A 22,702-nucleotide genomic window follows, 5' to 3' on the forward strand; every position below is an offset into this window, starting at 1 on the left:
TACCACTCCCCCCAACACTCAGGCTGCCACTGCCCTCCAAGGAAGTCTTAATTTATTATTCTGTAAATGTGTCTTATGTCCTCATGAGAGTGTAAGTTCCAGAAGCTAGGAACTGTTTATTCCTCTTCTGTTTCTCCCTAGCCCAGTATAGGCCAGGTCCCTGTTTGGTACTCAGTAAGAACTTAATTACATATATGCCTGACTAATGTGAGAGGAAGCAGGAAAAGGATAGGGAGAGATGAGCACTCTTAGTCCCAAAAGAATGATAAAAGAGAAAAATATTCTCAGATTTCTGAATAGCCCCTTCCAAAGGCTCAGCCTGGGCTCTCCTTGAGCAACTGTGGTCATCTCTGCCCTTAGAATGGGACTGGCCTGGATGGTTCAGGGGGTAGGGGTGGAGAGGTTGGGGTGGGAGTAGGAAGCTCCTGAGAAGCATGAGGAAAGAGCAGATACCACTGTAATAAAGAGATCACTGGCCTGGGAGCAATGAGGCCTGAGGTTCCAGTCATGGCTTTGCCATTACCTCCCTGTTCAGCCTTAGTCAAATCTTTTTAGTTCATAAATCCTCAGTTCCCACACCTATAACCTGATGGAGTTGATGCAGCTGAGCATTCCCCCAGTGACTTCCCTGTAAAGTATAGGGTGCCAGGCTGCTTCTAGCTCTGATATTTTGGCTAATGCCCAGCAGATGATATTTCTGTGGTCCTAAGTCTATTCAGGGAAGAAACTAAGCTGGGCCCGGAGCCCTCCATCTCATTCTGACCCATGAGTGGAGGCTTGGCCCAATCCAGCCCTGTGGAAACACCAGATGAATAGCACTTGGAGCTGTGTTAGTATACAAAGATAGAAGAAGGCATATGCTTACTGTGATAAAATTCAGATGAACTCACTTGGGGAGACCCCTCTCCTTGCAAGTCCCAAGGACAGATTTTTCTTTTTTTTTTGTAGTTTCAAGTTTTAATGAAATTCTCCAAGGACAGTTTTTAGAAGTGTGTATAGGCAGTGTGGTATGGCTTTTGCTGTTGATGTTCTTAAAGAAACACAGCCATTAGTAGTTAGTAGACAAATAGTTTATGCAGAAAATAAGTGTGTTACAGTTCATTATTGTCAATGATACAGCATTTTCAATCATGATTATAGGTGAAACCAATTAAAACCTCATTAGGTAGTCATAGCACATTCATGCTAGTGAGAACATTGCAAAGCACTGCACCTGCATTATAGGGGTAGACAAAACTGAGGATGGGATATATTTTCACTCACCTCTGGTTGCCTTTGTGTATTTTGTCATTGAGACTTACATTATGTTTGGGTCAAACAAAAAACCCAAAGCGGTTTTATAAAAGTTTACAACCATTAAACAGTATTTGTTTAATACCACAAATGGATAAAGCAAACTACTATAGCTCAGTGATATACAAATCAGGACTAGAAATAGTCAATCTGCCTATGTATATAGCTAGCTACAATATGATAGACATTGAATATGCTGAGTCTTTTCAAAGGCATCAACTACTTTAGACAAGCAGGTTCCCAAAATATACTGGTTTGGGTTCCAGTGAGAACTAACTGTAGTGCCACTTCAGTTTAAGACTATGCCCTCCTCAGTGTCAGACGTGAGGAGAAGAAAGCTAGGGGAAGGCAGGGAAGGATTAGGAGCACACCTGAGCAGGGCTCTTTGGATAGCTTAACATTATTTTCCCTGTGCAGTTTCAGACCTGGTTCACAGAGTAAAAGTGTACTGAAATTGTTGGCCCTCAGAAAGGGCAATTGTACAAAGTCCCATACTAACAGCATAGATAGAACATTAACTGAGTGCCTCTCAAAATGAACTCTTCTATGTTAGAAGAAATCTCAGTGCCAAAGGTTAATGGGTATCAATGTTGGAATTACTGTATAAAGATAATTTATTCTCAAATAGAAAAAACGGATTTTCAAAGTTCTGGAAACTAGCAGAGAGAGAGAGTACTTATATTTATATTATTACTTAGAAGAAAAAAGGTTTTACAGACCCTTTCCATAAGGCATCTGTTATTCTCCCTTCCATACCTTGCATTTTAAGAGACAGGGCAATGGCTATATGCTACCTTTGAAAAGGCTCTGGTAACTGGATTGACCATGCCACTCCAGAATCACATTTCTTCAGGTTGAAATAAAAGTAGCAACAACAAAAATCACAAAATCTACAAAATCTTAGGTCTGAACAGGCACAGACTTGCTATGAGTTCAGAAATTCAGTGAAAAAATTAAAAGTACAAAGCACCTCTTGCAAAATATACTGGTCCTTGGAACCACACAACACACTGTGCAGTAACCTCTGCTGAGTGCTTGGAGGTAAGTATTCTGAAGGACACATGCTTAACCCTAGAAAGGAAACCCGATTTTATTATTAGGAGAGCTGAGAAGGTCCCAGTCCTTCTTTGTATTTGTTGTTCTATAATTAAAGACAAAATGGGATAGTCAAGAAATGTGTAGACCTCAGTATAGAGAAAATGTTTCTCTAATAACTTCATGAAAAACCATGCTAGATTTATGCATTCATAATTGTAGCTTCTTGCAGATGATTCACTAACACACTTTTGACACAAAATTCATTTTGTAGGGACATATTAAATTTAATAGGCTAAAGAGAACTTATGCAATATAATGCTTGAAACCGTACTCACAATGGCAGTGTGCATAGTAACAAAGAAGCCTTGAAAAATTATCTGTCTATAAACCACTACTGCTCTTTGGAAACAGTTCCCTCATGACCCCCAGGCTGCTTTCCTGTGACACACAATGCCAGAAACATCATGATGGAAAGTCAGTACCTAACTTAGTTTATTAGGAATTTTATACATGTTTTTTATACAATCAGGAAAAAAAAGATATAATTTTTATCAACAAAAGGTCATTTCTGGTTATTTAGGCACTGCTTTTAGCCACTTCAGTTCATACACATTTTATGAGAAGAATGACAATTGTTTTTTGAAAATAAAAAATACATATGCTGCCTTAAAAATATTTCCTGTGTTGGGAGGAGCTTACGGTTTTTCTGAACATGGTCAAGATAAATTGCAGCTGACAAGATAAATCTTGTGCTTCACTGTAAATTGTGCAGCTAGTGGATACTGTGGTACCACTGATGATTTTGGGAGGAAGATGAACTAACTGTCACAAAGGCAGTAGAGTCATCTACTCTATTTGTATTTGACAATACCCTGATTTAGACATGGGACAGATTCAGAAGTTCCAAGAAATTGAAAATAGGAAATGGTATTTGTGTGAAATTGGGGTGAAACTGTGTGAATTGCAAACACTTCAGTGGCAACTGTCACTCTCTATTTTATACCTGACAGAAAATACTTTTACACCTCAGTATGCTGGGGAATGGAAAGATCAGAGGGTAAGAGATGAATATGAAGCTGTGGTTAACTGAAGAGGAATGCTGGTTGAGATGCAGTTTTTATCAAAAAGGACAGAGACAGAAAGCCAGAAAGCAGCATGCAAGCCATTAACAAACCACCAAAAACAACCTTGACTATAGCCTCACATGCGGCGTGTTTCACGGTAAGAAATGTTTATAGGCAGTGTCACACCTTCTCACAAAGCAACAAAAGACCTAGACCAGGCCTTCTCAACTTTCATGACAAAAAAACCCCAACAATCACAGAAATTAGCAAGTTCCAGCTCAAGAAATAGTGAGCAGGTCATGGTTCAAAATGTTTAATATACAATGGATTAAAAAAGGGGTTCATTTAGTACAGCTTAAAAAAAAAACAACAACAATAAATGCCTCTTCTAGAGGCATTTAGCTACAAAGGTTTCCACCCTGAGCAAGATACTAATTGCGCAAATGGTGCCAACCCAAAGTCCTTCCATCTTTAGTAATGCATTTAAGAATTATCTAAGGGTAAGTACATCCTCTTTGTATGTATCTGAAGTGCATAACTGAGCCAGCTATTAGCAAAGATGTAGCATCCCCTTTTGTAAGCTGCCTTTTTCCACTTAGAAAATCCCCTGGTTTTGTTTCCTAAAGAAATTCTGTTCCATCCATGATCGACCTTATTGACCAAAGGGTGGACAGCCGAAGAAAGTGGATTGCTTGTCTGTGCACTGTCCTCCATTACATTTTATCCTTTGATGTCGAATACTGCATAGGTCAAAAGTCTAACGAGTATCCATTAGACTCTCCTTGAGTGCAGCTTTTGTGTACATCATTTAATGCTGCACAAGTTTGGCCATCTCTCCTGGGAAAAGGGAAGTGGAGTCTGGTAGTAAATCCCTTGGTCCTGGTCAAACTCTTCTGTGCTTGTCTAGCACACACCTGCTCTGCTTGGAACTTGAACTTATCCATCAGCTCCTCTGAAGAAGAAGGCTGTAATCTGATCCCTAATTTGCTAAGGTGAAGAGACTTAAAAGCTAAGAACTGTCAGTAAATGTTGACAAGTAAAAAGTGCAAAGGAAATAAAGCTAGTTTGCTCTGATGTCTAAGAAAACAATATTCAAATATTGGCATGTAATTTCACTTTCAAAACTAGTTGAAACTATGAAATGTGACATAAAATCAAGTTAGATTCATGATCTACAACTGTAGACTAAGGACTGTGCAGAGCTTTTCTTCTCATCACTATATTAAAGGTTATATGGAGATACACAAACATCTCAAACTAAATAACATACAGTTATACATGCAATATAATTGCTAACAGTAGGTTTGAAATATACCTCTAGAAGCCTTGATGTGACCCTATAGCTTGGTTAGTAAAGATATTGAATGGTCAGATATTCATGCAATAATTTATGCATTTACTTTTAAATAGCTTTAAATATCCTATTAAAAATCCCAAAAGGTTAATTCAACATATGATTTGATCCTGATGCTCTTGCCCTCTAAATTAGATATATTATCAATACTTTGTAATGTAGAATGTATGATTAAGAAAACGTTGGTAATGGAATCCCTTGGGAGTTTCTTGCATTTAGACCTCTCCTCCTGAGTTTTGTCAGGTGCCGTGCAAAAAAGCATGGGACTTGGAGTCAGAGGACTTGAGTATGAGTCCTGGTTTGGTCACTTGCTAGCAGTGTGACCTTGGCAAGTAACTTAATCTCAATGAGATTCAGTTTCCTTTTCTAGAAAATAAGACATTAGTAAGATTTACCATACAGGGTTGTTTTGCGCTTCAAATAACATAAACACTGTAACTTGGAAAGCGCAACACAAAATTATTTGTTACTATTATAGTATTAATGCATTATTAGTATTAATATTTATATTTGTATAAAGGAAAAGTCCTATGTCATGTCAACGTGCAGCCCTAAGCTTAGAAACAATCAAAGCTGCCAGTTGTTGGGCATCTGCTGTGTGGGGATTCTTCTCCATCACTGCAAGGACGATATTTGAAGGGAAAATATTGCAGAGGTTCTTATAAGTCTGATACTGGTGCTCTGGGATCATATGCTCCCTGTTATCATTGCACATTCCAACCCAAGGATTCCTCCAAAGCTGTTCCATCTTTTCAGGCACGCTCCGTACCATAACTGGCTCATAGCATGGTTGCATGAGGCTGTTACTCAAGGGATAGGAGTGGTAGCCATAGGAATCAGTTGCACAGGGCAGTGGGTCCCAGCTGGCATGTTGTTCCCGGCACAAAGGAGGTCGTCTTTGCCTCATGGGGGTGCTCTCATAGAGGCGGGAGTCAGAAATGCTGTCCATCCGAGTCATTACAAGGGCACGTCCTGGCTGAGGTGTTGCCCCAGGATGGCTATTGGGAGGCATAGGGTAGTCTCCAGGACAGCTGGAGCATGCTCCAGTTGCTGGGTGCTGGGCTTGCAGAACTAAGTGGGGGACTGACTGCTTGTGGGGGGCTTGCTTAGAATCTTCTGGGCCATAGCTCTGCGCTCGCGTTAAGGCGTCATGGTAACCATGAGGAAAAGGCTGAAGACGGTTCTGAGATGCAGAGCGATGCAGCTTCAAACTGCCTTCAGGATGGCTATCAGCTACAGCCAAGTACAGGTTGTTGTAAGAGGAATAGTTGTCGTTCCTGGTATGGCTCATACGGTTGTCAGGACAGAGGTTGGGATTCCGGGCATATACCCCTCGGTCTGCTTCAGCCATGTAGTACTCTCGATTATGCATGCTGTTGATGTTCAGTTTGGAGAAGTCGCCTAACATTGAGTAGTAGCCATGGTCCCCCAAGGACTCAAACTTTGGGTATTGGTCAGCATAGCTAATAGGGGTCCCATGGCTGTTGGTAACCAGGATCGGGGGGTACTGCATGCTGGCCATGTGCTCCAGTGAGGCCTTCTGGTGGGGGAAATGAGAGGATCCTGGCACTGGGCTGCTGGCTGAACGGGTGTTGAGTGCACTCACTGCATGGCTTTTGGGGGGTGGGATTGTGGGGACACTTAGGGCAGTCACAAGTGAGGGGACAGAGCTGGCCTCAGGCTTACGGGCAATGGACAGCCATTCCTCAGACTCCACAGCCATGGACCGGATGCTGGGATCCGATTGGCGCTTGGGGGCCACACGTTTGACTTCTGAGGTTGTCTCACCTTTGGCACTAGACAACCCTGTGCCACACTTGGCCAGGGTGCCTTCACTCACGGTTTTCACTGTGGACAGTTTGGCACTGATGCGGAGCTCATCAGCCACCGAACGCTGTGGTTGGTTGGCCCGCTCTGGATGGTAGTATTTGCACTTGTGGCCATAGGTGCATTTTTTGCCTGAAAAATAATGCCTTGGGGTAAGACTCTCTCTCATACTGGTGCAAATCTGTCAGAAACTGTTGTAACAATCTGGTTACTTGGGTTAGAGTTTCACTGTTTGGGATTAAGGAAGAAAATTAACTGTCCATGAAGATGAAAGAGGCAGGACAACATCAAGGAGGCATCACACACACTGTGAGGGGAGAGGGCAGAAGTGGAAAGCTGGGGAGGAAACTGCAGTGTAAAAGCTAAGAACTGAGCAGTTGAACAGCCTTCATTTTCCTGTAATTCACAACTTTGCCTAGGCATAACCTGCATGCTGAGGTGGTGTAGGGTAGCAGCAGGCAGCAGAGTACAATGCAAAAAGTACAGGCTTGGAAGCCAGTCAGACCTGAGTTTGGATTCCAGCTATGTCACTTACTAGCCATGTAACCTTGGTAAGTGACTTTACCTTCTGAACCTCAATTTCCTCTTCTGTAAAAAAAGTTCATAATTATGCCTATATTATACGGTCATTGTGAAGATTCAATGAAGATAATGAACATGAAAATACTCTATAATTTAAATAAATGTTAATTGAGAAAAAGAAAAAATACCAAGACCAAGATGTCCCATAAATAAATGATTATCCAAAAGAAGTGAACATGCAAATTAGCCTCAGACCAGGCAGCCCATGTTGCACTGTTAGGCTCACAAACTTTGTATCAGAGGGACTTGTGTAAGATCATGAAAGCACTCTAGAAAACTATATTTTAAAAAAGCAAATGAAAATGAAATTTGGAAGCAAACTGGAAAATACAGACTGAAGAAAAGAGTATTATTAGTTGACAGAGAGTGCAGTCACCTGCTTGACAGACACGTCCTTCTTGGGGCCAAATCCCGTTTAGCATTGCCCTTTCTGCTTCCATAGGCCATGTGGATTTCTGCACTTCCCTGCCTCCAGCAACACTGCTCAGGTTGGAGGCAGCTAGAACACATGCATTATTTAAACAAGTGACAACTAATCTTTCCTTCAGTTCTTGTTACCTTTTCCTCATGTAGTTTCTAGGATGCTTCTTTAAATGCCTAACTGAGAAAGAATACATAAAGACACAGACTTTAACTCCCAGGAAGTGGACAAGTTAAGATTTTCCATTTGAAAGGGAAACCTTTGAGAAGAAAGTATTCATATGGTCCTTATGTTTCCCTTAGTATAGAACTCAGTTCTGCACATAGGTACTCACCGTAAGGGCATGGTTGCTTCTTATGCTCCGGAACAACAGGTCTCTTTCTCAAGAAATTTTCAAGATTTGGGCCATGGCGTCCTAAAGGATCATCTGGAGGCATAAATCTGAAAGCAAACAAGCAAGAAGTAAACATCTTCCTTTCTATCCTCACCCCCACTTCAGGAGTTCAGACCTTCATTACCCCTTGCCTATACTATTGTCAGAGATTTCTAATTGCCCTTTCTGCTTCAAGCTAAGCCAGCAGTTATGCCCTCCATTCTCACTTGAACACACACACACACACACACACACACACACACACACACACACGATGATTTTTCCAGTGTATCATTCTTCTGTGGACTGTATGTTTCAACCATACTGGCATGCCTGCTGGCTCCCCAACATGAAACCCACTTTCACATCTTTATAGCTTTATTCATGATGTTCCCTTTACCTGTAATGCCCAGCAGTCCCCTTTCTTCTGTCTGTAAACTTCATCTCAAATGTCATCTCCTGTTTGAGGCTTTTTCCTATCATTTCATGTAGACAAAGCAATTTTAAAAACTTTAACCATACTGCTTATCACAACACATTGTGGTTCTCTTTCTCTCTTTTCTCCACTACACTTTGAGCCTCTTTTAAGGGTGAGTCCTGTTTCTTATTCAACCTCTTATCCCTATGGCAATCAGCATAATGCACAGTACACAGTAAGTGTTGGGTAAATGTTTATTGAAATGAAATAATCTATTCCTAGTAAAACTTGAATTTAGGCTATTCAGAGCCTACTGAAAGCAACGTACTTGTCATTCACAAAAGAATACATCAGCAACCGCTCCTCTATAAACTTCTTCCATTCTGGCTTTTCAACTTGAAGGTCTCGGTAGTTATCATTAGATACAATGATGCCGTCGGAATCGAAAGCCAATTTGACTATGAATCGGTCATCATAACAGACAACTCTCCTGCCCTGGACCCTTCGGGATGGTGTGAAGACAAGAATCTTTTCTTTCTCCAGTTTACGTAGGATGTCTTGATCTGTCAAAATATAGATTATATGCCGCACAGTAGAAACCATCTTTGGAAATTAACAGCATTGTCTGCATATTACAAATACAAAAGTTGGTACTAAATGAAAATGTTATTTGCCCTTAGAGAGAAAGTGGCTTCTATTCCTGGCTATGGCACCAATTTGGATTGTGACCTTAGGCAAGTCACCTTCGCCTCCTTCAGACTTCAGTTTTCCATAAAGTGATGGAACTGGATTCAATGATATTCAATGACATTCAAAACCTACCATGAAGAGTGAGAAGTAACACTGATATCCTAGCATTCTTGATGACCGTTTTGCCCTTTGGAGGAAGCAGCAGCTTTTAGCTGCTGAAGAAAACAGAGCAGTATGCTGAGGATATGTCTGTCAGGAGGGTAAACCATCACTCCGTGGGAATTACATATTTGCCTTCTGCCTGAAAGAAAGCCATAACTAAGGGGGAAACAAAGCCATAGCATGTTGAGTACTGACCCTCTTTCCTTTTGGCCTCTTAATTGCTGGGGAAAGAAAGCATACAAGCTGGGCTTGAGCAGGGCCAGGATCCACTCTCCGACAAGGTTGGGACCCTGTTCAGAAGCTTACAGATAGCTCCACAACACAGCTCTGACCGCCATTCTGACTTCCTTACTTGACACATCATGCAAACAGCTGATACTCAGAGGACTAGGGTCTATATGTTCTCAAATGCTATAAAAAGATGGCTTCATATAGTGTTGTAAGTGAATGTAGGACTCCTACCGACATTAGGGCCACATCATGACTTTGTGGACCTTAGGTATGTTTGCCTTTTTGGGCCCCTTCTTTCATAAAGAAATATTAAAAATTATACTTTACAACTGATTTGGTATAAAAACAAATAATCTAGTTAGATATATTATTATAAATTAATTGTTATATTCGATTTTTCCTTCAATGTTAAAATAAAGTTAAAACATCTTTTTGTTAAATTTTAATTCCAGTGTAGTTAACATACAGTGTTATAATAGTTTCAGGTATAAAATACAGTGATTCAACAATTCCATGCATCACCCAGTGCTCATCAAGACAAGTGCACTCCTTATCCCCCATCACCTATTCACCCATCCACATCACCCACCTCCCTTCTGGTAACCATCAATGTGTTCTCTATAGATAAGAGTGTTTTTTTGGTTTGTCTATCTTTCTTTTTTTTTTCCTTTGATGGTTTGTTTTGTTTCTTAAATTCCACATAAGAGTGAAACTCTATGATATTTGTCTTTCTCTGGCTGAATTTTATCACTTAGCATTATACTGTCTAGCTCCATCCATGTCATTACACAAGGCAAGATTTCTCTTTTTTTGTATAAATATATATTTTTTAAGTTTTTATTTTAATTTCAATCAACATACAGTGTTATATCACTTTCAGGTGTACTAGATTTCATTTTTTCTTATGGCTGAATAATATTCCATTGTATATATATACACCACATTTTCTTTGTCCATTCATCAATCTATGGACACTAGGGCTGCTTCCATATCCTGGCTATTGTAAATAATGTTGCTATAAACATACATGTGCACGTATCTCTTTGAATTAGTGTTTTTGTATTATATTGTTTTGTTTTGTTTTTGTATTTTGGAGGAAATTACCCAGTAACATGATTACTGGATTATAGGGTAGTTCTGTTTTTAACTTTTTGAGGAACTTTCATACTGGTTTCCATAGTGGCTGCACCAGCTTGCATTCCTACCAACAGGGCAAGAGAGTTCATTTTTCTCCACATCCCCATCAACACTTGTTTCTTGTGTTTTTGACTTTAGCCATTCTGACAGGTATGAAGTGATATCTCATTGTAGTTTTGATTTGCATTTCCCTGAGGATGAGTGCTGTTGAGCATCTTTCATGTGTCTGTTGGCCATCTATATGTCTTCTTTGGAGAAATGTCTGTTCATGTCTCCTGCCCATTTTTTAATTGGATTATTTGTTTTTTGGGTGTTGAGTTGTTTAAGCCAAAGAGGTTTCTGCCTGTGTTCTCCTCTAGAATTCTGATGGATTCCTGTCTCACATTTAGGTCTTTCCTCCATTTTGAATTCATTTTTTTATATGGTGTAGGAAAGTGATCCAATTTCATTCTTCGGCATGTGGCTGTCCAATTTTCCCAGCACCTTTTATTGAAGAGACTGGCTTTTTTCCATTGGATATTCTTTCCTGCTTTATTGAGGAGTAATTGATCATATGTAATTGTGAGTTTATTTCTGGGTTTTCTATTCTGTTACATTGATCTATGTGTCTATTTTTGTGCCAGTACCACATTGTTTTGTTGACTACAGCTTTATAATATAACTTTAAATCCCATAATTGTGATGCCTTCATCTTTGCTTTCAATTTTCAAGATTGCTTTGATTTTCAGGGTATTTTGTGGTTCCATAAAAATTTTAGGATTGTTTGGTCTAGCTCTCTGAAAAATGCTATTTGTATTTTGATAAGGATTGCATTAAATGTGTAGATTGCTTTGAGTAGCATAGACTTCTTAAAAATATTTGTTTTTCCAATCCATGAGTATGGAATGTTTTTCCATTTCTTTGTGTCTTCCTCAATTTCTTTCATAAGTGTTCTATAGTTTTCAGAGTACAGATCTTTTATCTCTTTGGTTAGGTTTATTCCTAGGTATCTTATTGTTTTTGGTGCAAGTGTAAATGGGATTCTTTTGTTAATTTCTCTTTCTGCTGCTTCATTATTGGTGTATAGGAATGCAATAGATTTCTGTATGCTGATTTTGTATCCTGCAAAATTACTAAATTCACTTATCAGTCTAGCAGTTTTGGGGAGGTTTTCAGGATTTCTTTTTTTTTTTTTTAAGATTTTATTTTATTTTATTTTGACAGAGAGAGACACAGCGAGAGAGGGAACACAAGCAGGGGGAGTGGGAGAGAGAGAAGCAGGCTCTCCGTGGAGCAGGGAGCCCAATGCAGGGCTTTATCCCAGGACCCTGGGATCATGACCTGAGCCAAAGGCAGATGCTTAATGACTGAGCCACCCAGGTGCCCTGGTTTTCAGGATTTCTATATAGAGTATCATGTCATCTGCAAATAGTGAAAGTTTATTTCTTCCTTACTGATTTGGATGCCTTTTATTTCTTTTTATTGTCTGATTGCTGTGGCTATGACTTCCAGTACTATGTTGAATAATAGTGGTGAGAGTGGACATACATGTCTTGTTCCTGACCTTAGGGGGAAATCTCTCAGTTTTTCCCCATTGAGGATCATGTTAGCTGTGGGTTTTTCATATATGGCCTTTATTAATTTGAGATATGTTCCCTCTAAACCTACTTGGTTGAGGGTTTTTATAATGAATGGGTGTTGTACTTTGTCAAATGCTTTTTCTGCATCTACTGAAATGATCATATGGTTCTTTTTCCCCCCTTTTTAAAAGTTTTTATTTAAATTCCAGTTACATACAATGTAATATTAGTTTCAGGTGTACAATATAGTGATTCAATACTCACATACAATACATGGTGAAATCACAAAAACTGCACTTCTTAATCCCCATCACCTATTTAATCCATTCCCCCACCCACCTCCCCTCTGGTAACCATCAGTTTGTTCTCTATAATTAAGAGTCTATTTCTCAGTATACCTCTCTCTTCTTTTCCCTATGCTCTTCTGTTTGTTTCTTAAATTCCACATGTAAGTGAAATCATATGGTATTTGTCTTTCTCTGACTGCCTTATTTTGCTTAGCATAATACTCTTCAGTTCCATCCACGTCATTGCAAATGGTTAAGATATCATTATTTTTTATGGCTGAGCAATATTCCATTACACACACACACACACACACACACACACACACACATCTTTTTATCCATTCATCTTTCAATGGGTATTTGGGCTCTTTTCATAATTTGGCTATTCTAGGTAATGCTGCTATAAACATCAGGGTGCATGTATCCCTTCAGATTAGTATTTTTGTATTATTTTGGTAAATACATCATAGTACAATTATTGGATCTTAGGGTAGTTCAATTTTTAGCTTTTTGAGAAACCTCCATACTGTTTTCTAGAGTGACTGAACCAGTTTACATTTCCTCCAATGGTGCAGCAGGGTTCCTCTTTCTAAACATCCTCACCAACATGTGTTGCTTCTTGTGTTGTTTTTTTAGCCATTCTGACAGTGTGAGGTGGTATCTCATTGTAGTTTTGATTTGTATTTCCCTGATGATCAGTGGTGTTGAGCATCTTTTCATGTGTCTGTTGGCCATATGTATGTCTTCTTTGGAAAAAAAATATGTCTATTCACATCTTCTACCCATTTTTTTCATTGGATTATTTGTTTTTTGTGGTGTTGAGTTTTATAAGTTCTTTATAGATTTTGGATACTAACCTATTATCAGATATGTCATTTGCAAATATCTTCCCCCATTCCTTAGGTTGCATTTTAGTTTTGCTGATTGTTCCCTTTACTGTATAAATGTTTATATTTTGATGAAGTTCCAATAATTCATTTTTGCTTTTGTTTCCCTTGCCTCATAGAACATATTTAATAAGAAGTTGCTGTGGCCAATATCAAAGAGATTACTGTACTCTCCTCTAGGATTTTAATGTGTTCTCCTCTAGGATTTTAATGGTTTCCTGCCTCACATTTAGGCCTTTCATCCATTTTGAATTTGTTTTTGTGTATGGTTTAAGAAAGTGGTCCAGTTTCATTCTTTTACATGTTGCTGTCCAATTTTCTCAACACCATTTTTTGAAGAGACTGTCTTTTTTTCCCCCCATCAGATATTCTTTCTTGCTTTGTCTAACTTAACTGACCATATAGTTGAGGGTTCCTTTCTGGGTTTTCTGTTCTGTTGCATTGGTCTATGTGTCTATTTTTGTGCCACCCCATACTGTTTTGATTACTACAGCTTTGTGATATAGCTTGAAGTTTGGAAGTGTGATGACTGCAGCTTTTCTTTTCTTTTTCAAGATTGCTTTGTATCTTCAGGGTCTTTTGTGGTTCCCTACAAATTTGTGGATTGTTTTTTCTAGGTCTGTGAAAAATGCTGGTGGTATTTTGATAGGGACTGCATTAAATGTGCTTTGAGTAGTATAAGCATTTTAACAATATTTGTTCTTCCAATCCATTAGCATGGAATGTTTTTGCCATTTCTTTGTGTCATGTTCAATTTCTTTCATCAGTGTTTTGTACTTTTCAGAATATAGGTCATTTACCTAGGTATCTTATTGTTTTGGGTGCAATTGTAAATGAGATTGATTCCTTAATTTCTCTTTCTGCTGCTTCATTATTGGTGTATAGAAATGCAACAGATTCCTGAACATTGATTTTGTATCCTGTGACTTTACTGAATTCATTTATCAGTTCTATCAGTTTTTTGGTTTTCTATATAGGGTATCTTGTCATCTGTGAATAGTGAAAATTGTACTTCTTCCTTGCCTATTTGAATGCCTTTTATTTCTTCTTGTTGTCTGATAGCTGAGGCTAGGACATTCAGTACTATGTAAAGTAACAGTGGTGAGAGTGGACATCCCTGTCTTGTTTCTGACCATCCATCCCCATGGAGGATGATACTAGCTGTTGGTTTTTCATAGATGGCTTTTATTATCTTGAGCATACCTCTAAATCTACTTTGTTGAGGGTTGCTATCAAGAATGGATGTTGTACTTTTCAAATGCTTTTCCACATCTATTGAAATGATCATATGGTCCTTATCCTTTCTTTTCTTTTTGTGGTTGTGTCATATTTGTTGATTTGCAAATATTGAACCACTCTTGTAACCCAGGAATAAATCCCACTTGATCTTGGTGAACGATTCTTTTATTGTATTGTTGCATTCAGTTTGCTAGTATTTTATTGAGAATGCTTGCATCCATGTTCATCAGGGATTTTGGCCTGTAGTTCTCTTTTTTAGTGGAGTCTTTATCTGGTTTTGATACCAGGGTAATGCTGGCCTTATAAAATGAACTTGGAAGTTTTCCTTCCTTTCCTAGTTTTTAGAATAGTTTCAGAAGAGTAGGTATTAAGAAAGTAATTTTTACATGTTTGTTAGAATTCACCTGTGAAACCATCTGGCGCTGGACTTTTGTTTGTTGGGAGTTTTCTGATTACTGATTCAGTTTCGTTGTTGTTTATTGGTCTGTTCAAGTTTTGTATTTCTTCCTGTTTCAGTTTTGGCAGTTTATATGTTTGTAGGAATTTGTCCATTTCTTCCAGGTTGTCCAATTTATTGGCATATAGTTTTTATAATATTCTATTATAATTGTTTGTATTTCTGTGTTGTTGGTTGTTATTTCTCCTCTCTCCTTTGTGATTTTATTAATTTGGGTCCTTTCTCTTTCTTTTTTGATAACTCTGGCTATAGGTTTATCAATTTTAATTTTTCAAAGAACCAGCTCTTGTTTTCATTCTTCTATTGTTATTTTTAAAATTTTTCTATATAATTTATTTCTGCTCTAATCTTTATTATTTCCTACCTTCTGCTGGATTTAGGCTTCATTTTTGTCCTTTTTCTAGCTCCTTTAGGAGTAAGGCCATGTTGTTTATTTGAAATTTTTCTTGCTTCTTGAAGTAGGCCTATCCTGCTATATACTTCACTCTTAGGACCGCTTTTGCTGCATCCCAAAGGTTTTGGAACATTGTGTTTTCATTTTCATTTGTTTCCATTTTTGTATTGCCTGTTTGATTTTCTGGTTGATCCTTTCATTGTTTAGTAGCATGTTGGGTTTTTTTGTTTGTTTGTTTGTTTTTAAAGATTTTATCTATTTATTTGACAGAGAGAGACACAGAGAGAGAGTGAACCCAAGCCGGGGCGGGGGGGAGGTGGGAGAGGGAGAAGCAGGCTCCCCGCAGAGCAGGGAGCATGAGCAGGGCTTGATCCCAGGACCCTGGGATCATGACCTGAGCCGAAGGCAGATGCTTAATGACTGAGCCATTCAGGCACCCCTAGCATGTTGTTTAACCTAATATATTTGTAGTCTTTCCAGATTTTTTCTTGTGGTTGACTTCTAATTTCATAGAACTGTGGTGAGAAAAGGTGCATGGTATGAATCCAATCTTTTTGTATTTGTTAAGGCTTGTTTTAGACCTAATGTGTTCTATTCTGTAGAATGTTCTATGTGCACTTGAAAAAAAAAATGTGTAGTGTGCTGTTGTAGGATGGAATGTTCTGAATATATCTATTAAGTCCATCTAGTCCAGTGTGTCATTCAAAGCCATTTTTTCCTTGTTGATTTTCTGTTTAAATGATCTGTCTATTTATATAAGCAGGGTGTTAAAATCCTCTACTATTATTGTGTTATTATCAATTAGTTCCTTTTTGTTTGTTATTAATTGATTTATATATTTGGGTGTTCCCATGTTGGTGGCATTAATATTTACATTTGTTAGACCTTCTTTTTGAGTTGTTCCATTTATGATTATATTTTGCCCTCTTTGTCTCCTTTTACAGTCTTTGTTTTGAAGTCTAGTGTTTCCAATGTAAGTTTTGCTACTTTGGCTTTCTTTTGAGATCTATTTGCATGCTAAATATTTCTCCACCCCTTCACTTTCAATATACAGGTGTCTTTAGGTCTAAAATGAATCTCATGTAGATAGCATATTGATGGGGCTTGTTATTTTAATCCATTCAGACACTCTATATCTTTTGATTGGAGCATTTGGTACATTTACATTCAAAGTATTTATTAATAGTTATGTATTGTTGCCATCTTATTACTTGTTTTGTCATTGTTTCTGGAGATTTTCTCTGATTCTTTCTTGTCTTTGATCTCTCCTTTGCACACAAAGAGTCCCCTTTAATATTTCTTGCAGGGCTGCTGTAGTGGTCACAAACTCCTTTAGTTTTTACTTGTCTGGGAAACTCTTCATCTCTCCTTCTATTCTACATGATAGCCTTGCTGGATAGAGTGTGCTTGGTTGCAGATGTTTCCCATTCAGCATGTTGAATATATCATGCTATTCCCCTTTGGCTTGCCAGGTTTCTGTTGAGAAATCTGCAGCTAGCCTTATGGGTCTTACCTTGTAAGTTAAGGATTTTTTTTCTTGCCACTTTTAAGATTTTTTCTTTATCATTATATTTTGCAAATTTAATTACAATCTGTCTTATTGGCCTGATTTCATTGATTTTGATGGGAGGTCACTGTGTCTCCTGGATCTGGATTTCTATTTCCCTTGACAAATTAAGGAAGATTTTGCTATTATTACCAAAAATGAATTTTCTGCCCCCTTTTCTCTCTGTTCTTCTGGGACTCCTATAATATGTGTTATTACGTTTGATGGAGTTCCCTAAGTCTATTCTTGTGTTACATAATTCTTTCTTTCTTTTGTTCAGCTTTATTGTTTTCCATTATTTTGTCTTCTAGATCACTAATTTGTTCCTCTTTTACTCCAGCTTGCTGTTCACTGCATCAAGTTTGTATCCAATCTTGTTTATTGCATCTTTCATCTTGATTAATTCTTTTAACTCTTTTATCTCTGTTGTAAGGGTCTCACTGATGTCTTATATTCTTTTCTCAAACTCACTAAGTATCCTTATGATTGTTACCTTAAATTCTCCATCAGGCATGTTACTTATATCTCTTTTCCTTAGATTTCTGGCTGTGGCCTTGTCTTGTTCTTTCATTTGGGCTGGTTTTTTCTAAGTTTCTGCCTTTTTCTGTGTTTTTGAAAAGCCAGTTATGTTTCCTGCTTCTGAAAGTAATGGCCTTATGAAAAAGAGGTCACGTAGTTCCCAGGGCCTGGCACTTCAGGGATTGTCTCTGGTGTGTGCTGTGTGTGCTCTGCTATTGTGATTTGGTTGCTCTGTCCTTCAGGCCAGTCATCTGCAGAGGCTCTCCTTGACAGCTGTGGGCAGTGTTTGGTCCCTGGCTTGAATGTCATGAGTTTCACCTTTGTGTGCTCTGATGTGCTTCTGAGGTGTGCTCTGGTGTGCTTCTGAGGTGAGACTTGACACCAACTCCACCAGAACTGAGGCCTTGAAGAACTCTGTGGTCAGGAGGTGTGGTGTGGGCAGGGGCTTGTTCTGGTCTTCTGGGGGAGGGGTCTGTTGTGCTGGGACTGAGCCTTGCTTGACATGAAGGGTTGTCCCACTCCCTCAAGGGAGCTGGGCTTGGAATATGCAAGTTAGCCATCCAGTGTCTATGCTGAGCTGCTTCCTGCAAGTGGCTCAAGTTTATGCTAAGGGGCAGGGGAGAGCTCCTTTTTTCCCAAAGAGGGATCTTCGTGAATGCTGCCTCTCAGGGACGTGCTCCTAGCATAGCAAATAATCTTCACCCTATGTACCCCAGACATTTTTCAGATGGCTGGTTCCATACTGTCTATCCCCAGGTTATTTGCCTGCTTTCTCTCCACGAGCAGCACAGTGCCCTCCTGGCTCTATCTCAGGCAAGTCTGCTGAACTTTAAATCTCCAGGCTTTAGAAACATGGTGTGGGCAGGGGCTTGTGCTGGTCATCTGGGGGAGGGGTCTGCTGTTCCATTTTCTCTAGGTTGTCCAATTTGGTTGTCATATATTTTTTCATAATATTCTCTTATATTTGTTTGTATTTCTGTTGTTTTGCTTGATATTTCTCCTCTTTCACTTTTAATTTTATTTATTTGAGTCATTTCTCTTTGTTTTTTGCAGTCTGGCTAGAGGTTTATGATTTTTTTTTTTTTTTTTTATCTTTTCAAAGACCCAGCCCTTGGTCTCATTGGTCTCTTCTATTGTTTTATTTTTTATTTTATTTTATTTTTTTAGTTTCTGTATCATTTATTTGTACTCTAATTATTATTATTTCCTTTCTTCTGCTGTTTGGGGGTTGAATTTTTTGTTCTTTTTTCTATAACCTTTCTAGGTCTAGATCTAGATCCTATTGTAGATCTACACCTAAATCCTTTAGGTGTAAGGTTAGGTTTTTATTTGAGATTTTTCTGGCTTTTTGAGGTAGGCCTGTATTGCTATAAATTTCCCTTTTAGAACTCCTTTTGCTGCATTCCACAGCACCATTGTGCTTTCATTTTCATTTATTTCCATGTACTTGTGGGATTTGTTTTTTGATTTCTTGCTTAACCCATTCATTGTTTAGTTGCATGTTATTTAACCTCCATGCATTTGTGTTCTTTTCAGATTTTTTTTTCTTTTGGTTGATTTCTAGTTTCATAGCGTTGTGGTGAGAAAAGATGCATGGTATGATTTTGATCTTTTTGAATTGCTGAGACTTGTTTTGCGGCCTAATATGTGATCTATTCTGAAAAATGTTCCGTGTGCACCTGAGAAGAATGTATGTTCTGCTGTTTTAGGATGGAATGTCCTAACTATATATGTTAAATCCACCTGGCCCAATGTGTCATCAAAACCATTGTTTCCTGGTTGATTTTCTTATTTGTTGATCTTCCTGTTGATGTAAGTGGAGTGTTAAAGTCTCCTACTTTTATTGTATTACTGTTGATTAGTTCCTGTTTATTATTAACTATTTTATGTATTTAGTTTCTCCCATGTTGGGTACTTAAATATTTACAACTGTTATGTCTTCTTGATTGATTGTCCCCTTTATTATCATATAGTGTCCTTTTTTGTCTCCTTACTGTCTTTGTTTTTAAAATCTGTTTTGTATGATATAAGTATTGCTACTCCAGCTTTTTTTCACATCCTTTTGCATGATAGATGTTTCTCAATCCCTTCACTTTCAATCTTCAGGTGTCTTTAGGTCTAAAATGAGTTTCAAGCAAGTAGCATATAGATGGGTCTTGTTTTTTTTTTCTTTTTATACATTCTGACACTCTATGTCTTTTAATTGGAACATTTATCCCATTTACATTCAAAGTAATTATTGATAGATACGTATTTATTGCCATTTTGTTATGTGTTCTGTGGTTGTATCTGATGTTTTTCTGTGATCCTTTCTTCTCTTGTTCTCTTTCATTGTTTGTTTTCTTTAATGATACATTTGGTTTTCTTTCTCTTTATTCTTTGCATATCTATTAGTCGTTTTTGATTTGTGCTTACCATTACATTTGTATATAATATCTTCTGTATATAACAGTCTGTATTAAGTTGATGGTCATTTAAGTTTGAAACCATTCTTCACTCCTCTCCTCCCAACATTTTAGGTATATGTTGTCATAATTTATTTTGTGAGTTCCTTGACTGATTTTTTTATAGAAATAATTATTTTTACTTCTTTTGTGTTTCTTACTTTCATATTGTTACCTTTGGTCTTTCCTTTGTACTCAAAGTGTCCCTTTTAATATTTCTTGCAAGGCTGGTTTAGTGGTCATGAACTCCTTTAGTTTTTATTTGTCTGGGAAACTCTTTATCTCTCCTATTCTGAATGATAGTTTCACTGGGTGGAGTATCCTTGGCTGCAGATGTTTCCTGTTCAGCAATTTGAATATATCGTGCCACTCTCTAGTGGCTTGCAAAGTTTCTGCTGAAAAATCCACTGATAGACTTATGGGGCTTCTCTTATATATAACTCTTTTGTCTTGTTGCTTTAAATTTTTTTCTTTATCACTGCATTTTGCCATTCTAATTACAATATGTCTTGGTGTGGATCTGCTTTTGTTGATTTTGCTCAGGTTTCTCTGTGTCTCCTGCATCTGGAATTTCCCAGATTAGGGATGTTTTCAGTTATTATTTCTTTAAATAAATTTTCTGTCCACATTTTTCTCTCTTCTCCTTCTGGGACCCCAAAAATGCAAATGTTACTATGCTTGATGGAGTCACTGAGTTTTCTAAGTCTATTCTCATTATGCAGTATTTATTTGTCTCTCATATGTTCAGTTTAATCGCTTTCCATTACTCTAAACTCCAGGTCACTAATACATTCCTCTGCTTCTTGTATCCTACTGTTTATTCCAAATATTACATTTTTAATCTCATTTATTGAGTTTTTCATCTCTGATTGGTTCTTTTTTTTTTTAATCTCTTTGTTAAGGGTCTCACTGAAGTTTGTCCACTGTAGTGTCAAGTCCAGTGCACATTTTTATGATCATTACTTTCAATTCTCTATCAGGCATACTACTTATTTCTGTTTTGCTTAATTCTGCTGTGATTTTCTCCTGTTCTTTCATTTGGGACAAATTTGTCTGTCTCCTCATTTTGTCTACCTCTCTGTGTCTGTTTCTATGTGTTAGAAAAGTCAGCTATGCTCTCTGCTCCTGAAAGTGGTGGTTTTATAAAGAGGAGGTCCTGTAGTGACCTGCATGGCAGTATCCCCTATTCACCAGAACCTGGTACTTCATGGGATTTTCCTGTGTGTATTGCTTGCATCTGGCTATTGTGTTTAAGTAACTTTCCCTTTCAGTCTAGGCTTCTGCACTGATTGTCTGCCTGTTGTGGGCTGTGTTTGCTCTTTGTGGTGTTAGTGAGACCCAGGTAAGCCAGCCCTGAGGGGATGAGACTGTAGGAGGGTTCAGGGATGGGTGGCAGCGTTAGCAAAATTTTCAGTGAGTCACTAGTCCTAGGTCAGATCCCCCAAAGTGCATTTGTGGCCACAGGCACAGCACATGTTAGTGACAGTGGCCAGGAGCTAGGCATGTGGCTGAAGTGGTAGCAAGGAGCACGTGCTGTCTGTGCAATCAGAGGCTGAAAGTGGAGGTGGCTGGTGGCATGTGGGCAGGGCATATGTGACATTAGCAAAACCTGTACTTAGCTGCTAGTCCTAGGCAAATTCCTCAAAGTGTGATGACAGCCAGGATTGCAGCGCACAACTGTGGCAGTGGCCAGAGGTGTGTGGCATCTGCGTGTGCAGCAATTGGGTACTGAGTGTGGTGATTGGGGCACAAGATGTATGTGCACATGGCTGGCTTGGTGGGGCACCTGTGGCATTAACAAAATTTGCACTAAGCCTAGGGCCAAGGCCAGAAGACTTGGGATAGACAAGTCCTCAGGAGAACTCCTGGGCAGGGCACACTGCTAGGAGGTTAGGTAACAAGTGTCTTTGCAGTACAGCCTCCTGCAGGTGGTTCTGTTTATGCTGGGGGGTGGGCAATGAAAATGGTGACTGTCAGCTCCTTTGTTCCCAGAGAAGTCCCTCAACATGTTCCAAAATCAGTATAAACAGATCTTCCTCCTGTTTTGTAAGGTGTTGCTTCTATGTTGCCCATCCTTGGGCTGTTGTCTCTTTAGGGGTGGAGACCCAGCTATCACTTGCCCTCCCAGCTCACCCATTGCTGGCTGAGTCAGTGGACTTTTAAAGCTTCAGACTCTAAGTCCTGTTGGTTATTCAAACTCACAGAATTCAGCCCCTCTGATATTCAAAGCCAGACATTATGGGGATTTGTTTTCCCTGTGTTGGCTTTATGGTGATTTCCCCTCTCTGCAACCATAGTTCCCTCCCTCTTGCTGGCTGCTCCAGACTAAACTATCATTTCTGCCCTTCCTAACCCTCTGATGTGGCTTCTCTACATTTAGTTATGGAGTTTGTTCTGCCAGTCTTCATATCACTCTTGTTTATTGACATGGATGTGAGTGATATCTAGTTGCAAACATGGGACGGGGTGAGCTTAGGTCCTCCTACTCTGCCATCTTGCCTGTACTTCAAATTAAAACATCTTTGTAGGACCCTAAAAGTATCATAGCCCTGGGCACTGGGCCTGCTGTGCTTCATGAATAAGTTGGCTCTGACTGCCATGGGAGTTTTCTCTCTATATATTTTACCCTATAATTTGCAAATCTCACAATCACTTCTCTGGTACAGAATGTGATCATTTTCTATGATGGTTTCTTTAGTCTTTTGGAAAACTCAGTCACACTCATAACCAGGTTCATCCCCCTTTAGTCTGAAATCTATGTTCAAATAGAAAGCACTCCT

At 38.7% G+C, this 22,702-nt stretch overlaps 1 protein-coding gene across 3 annotated transcripts in view; it reads right to left on the reverse strand.

Annotated features, from left to right (window-relative positions):
• Nucleotides 1-992: 992 nt before the first annotated feature.
• Nucleotides 993-22,702, reverse strand: part of ZC3H12B (zinc finger CCCH-type containing 12B) — a 549,765-nt gene continuing 528,055 nt past the window's right edge. For 2 of the 3 annotated variants that reach the window (XM_032393861.1, XM_032393860.1), the window contains 4 exons: nucleotides 8,699-8,933; nucleotides 7,914-8,020; nucleotides 7,535-7,657; nucleotides 993-6,708 (listed from right to left, as the gene is read on the reverse strand). In XM_032393861.1, the coding sequence (XP_032249752.1) occupies nucleotides 5,288-6,708; nucleotides 7,535-7,657; nucleotides 7,914-8,020; nucleotides 8,699-8,933 (1,886 nt within the window). In that variant the 3' untranslated portion in view covers nucleotides 993-5,287. The remainder of the gene's footprint in view (nucleotides 6,709-7,534; nucleotides 7,658-7,913; nucleotides 8,021-8,698; nucleotides 8,934-22,702) is intronic. The other variant, XM_032393862.1, reaches the window with a different exon arrangement.

This window comes from Phoca vitulina, unplaced genomic scaffold (assembly GCF_004348235.1).
Source record: "Phoca vitulina isolate PV1807 unplaced genomic scaffold, GSC_HSeal_1.0 scaffold77, whole genome shotgun sequence".
Lineage (NCBI taxonomy): Eukaryota > Metazoa > Chordata > Mammalia > Carnivora > Phocidae > Phoca > Phoca vitulina.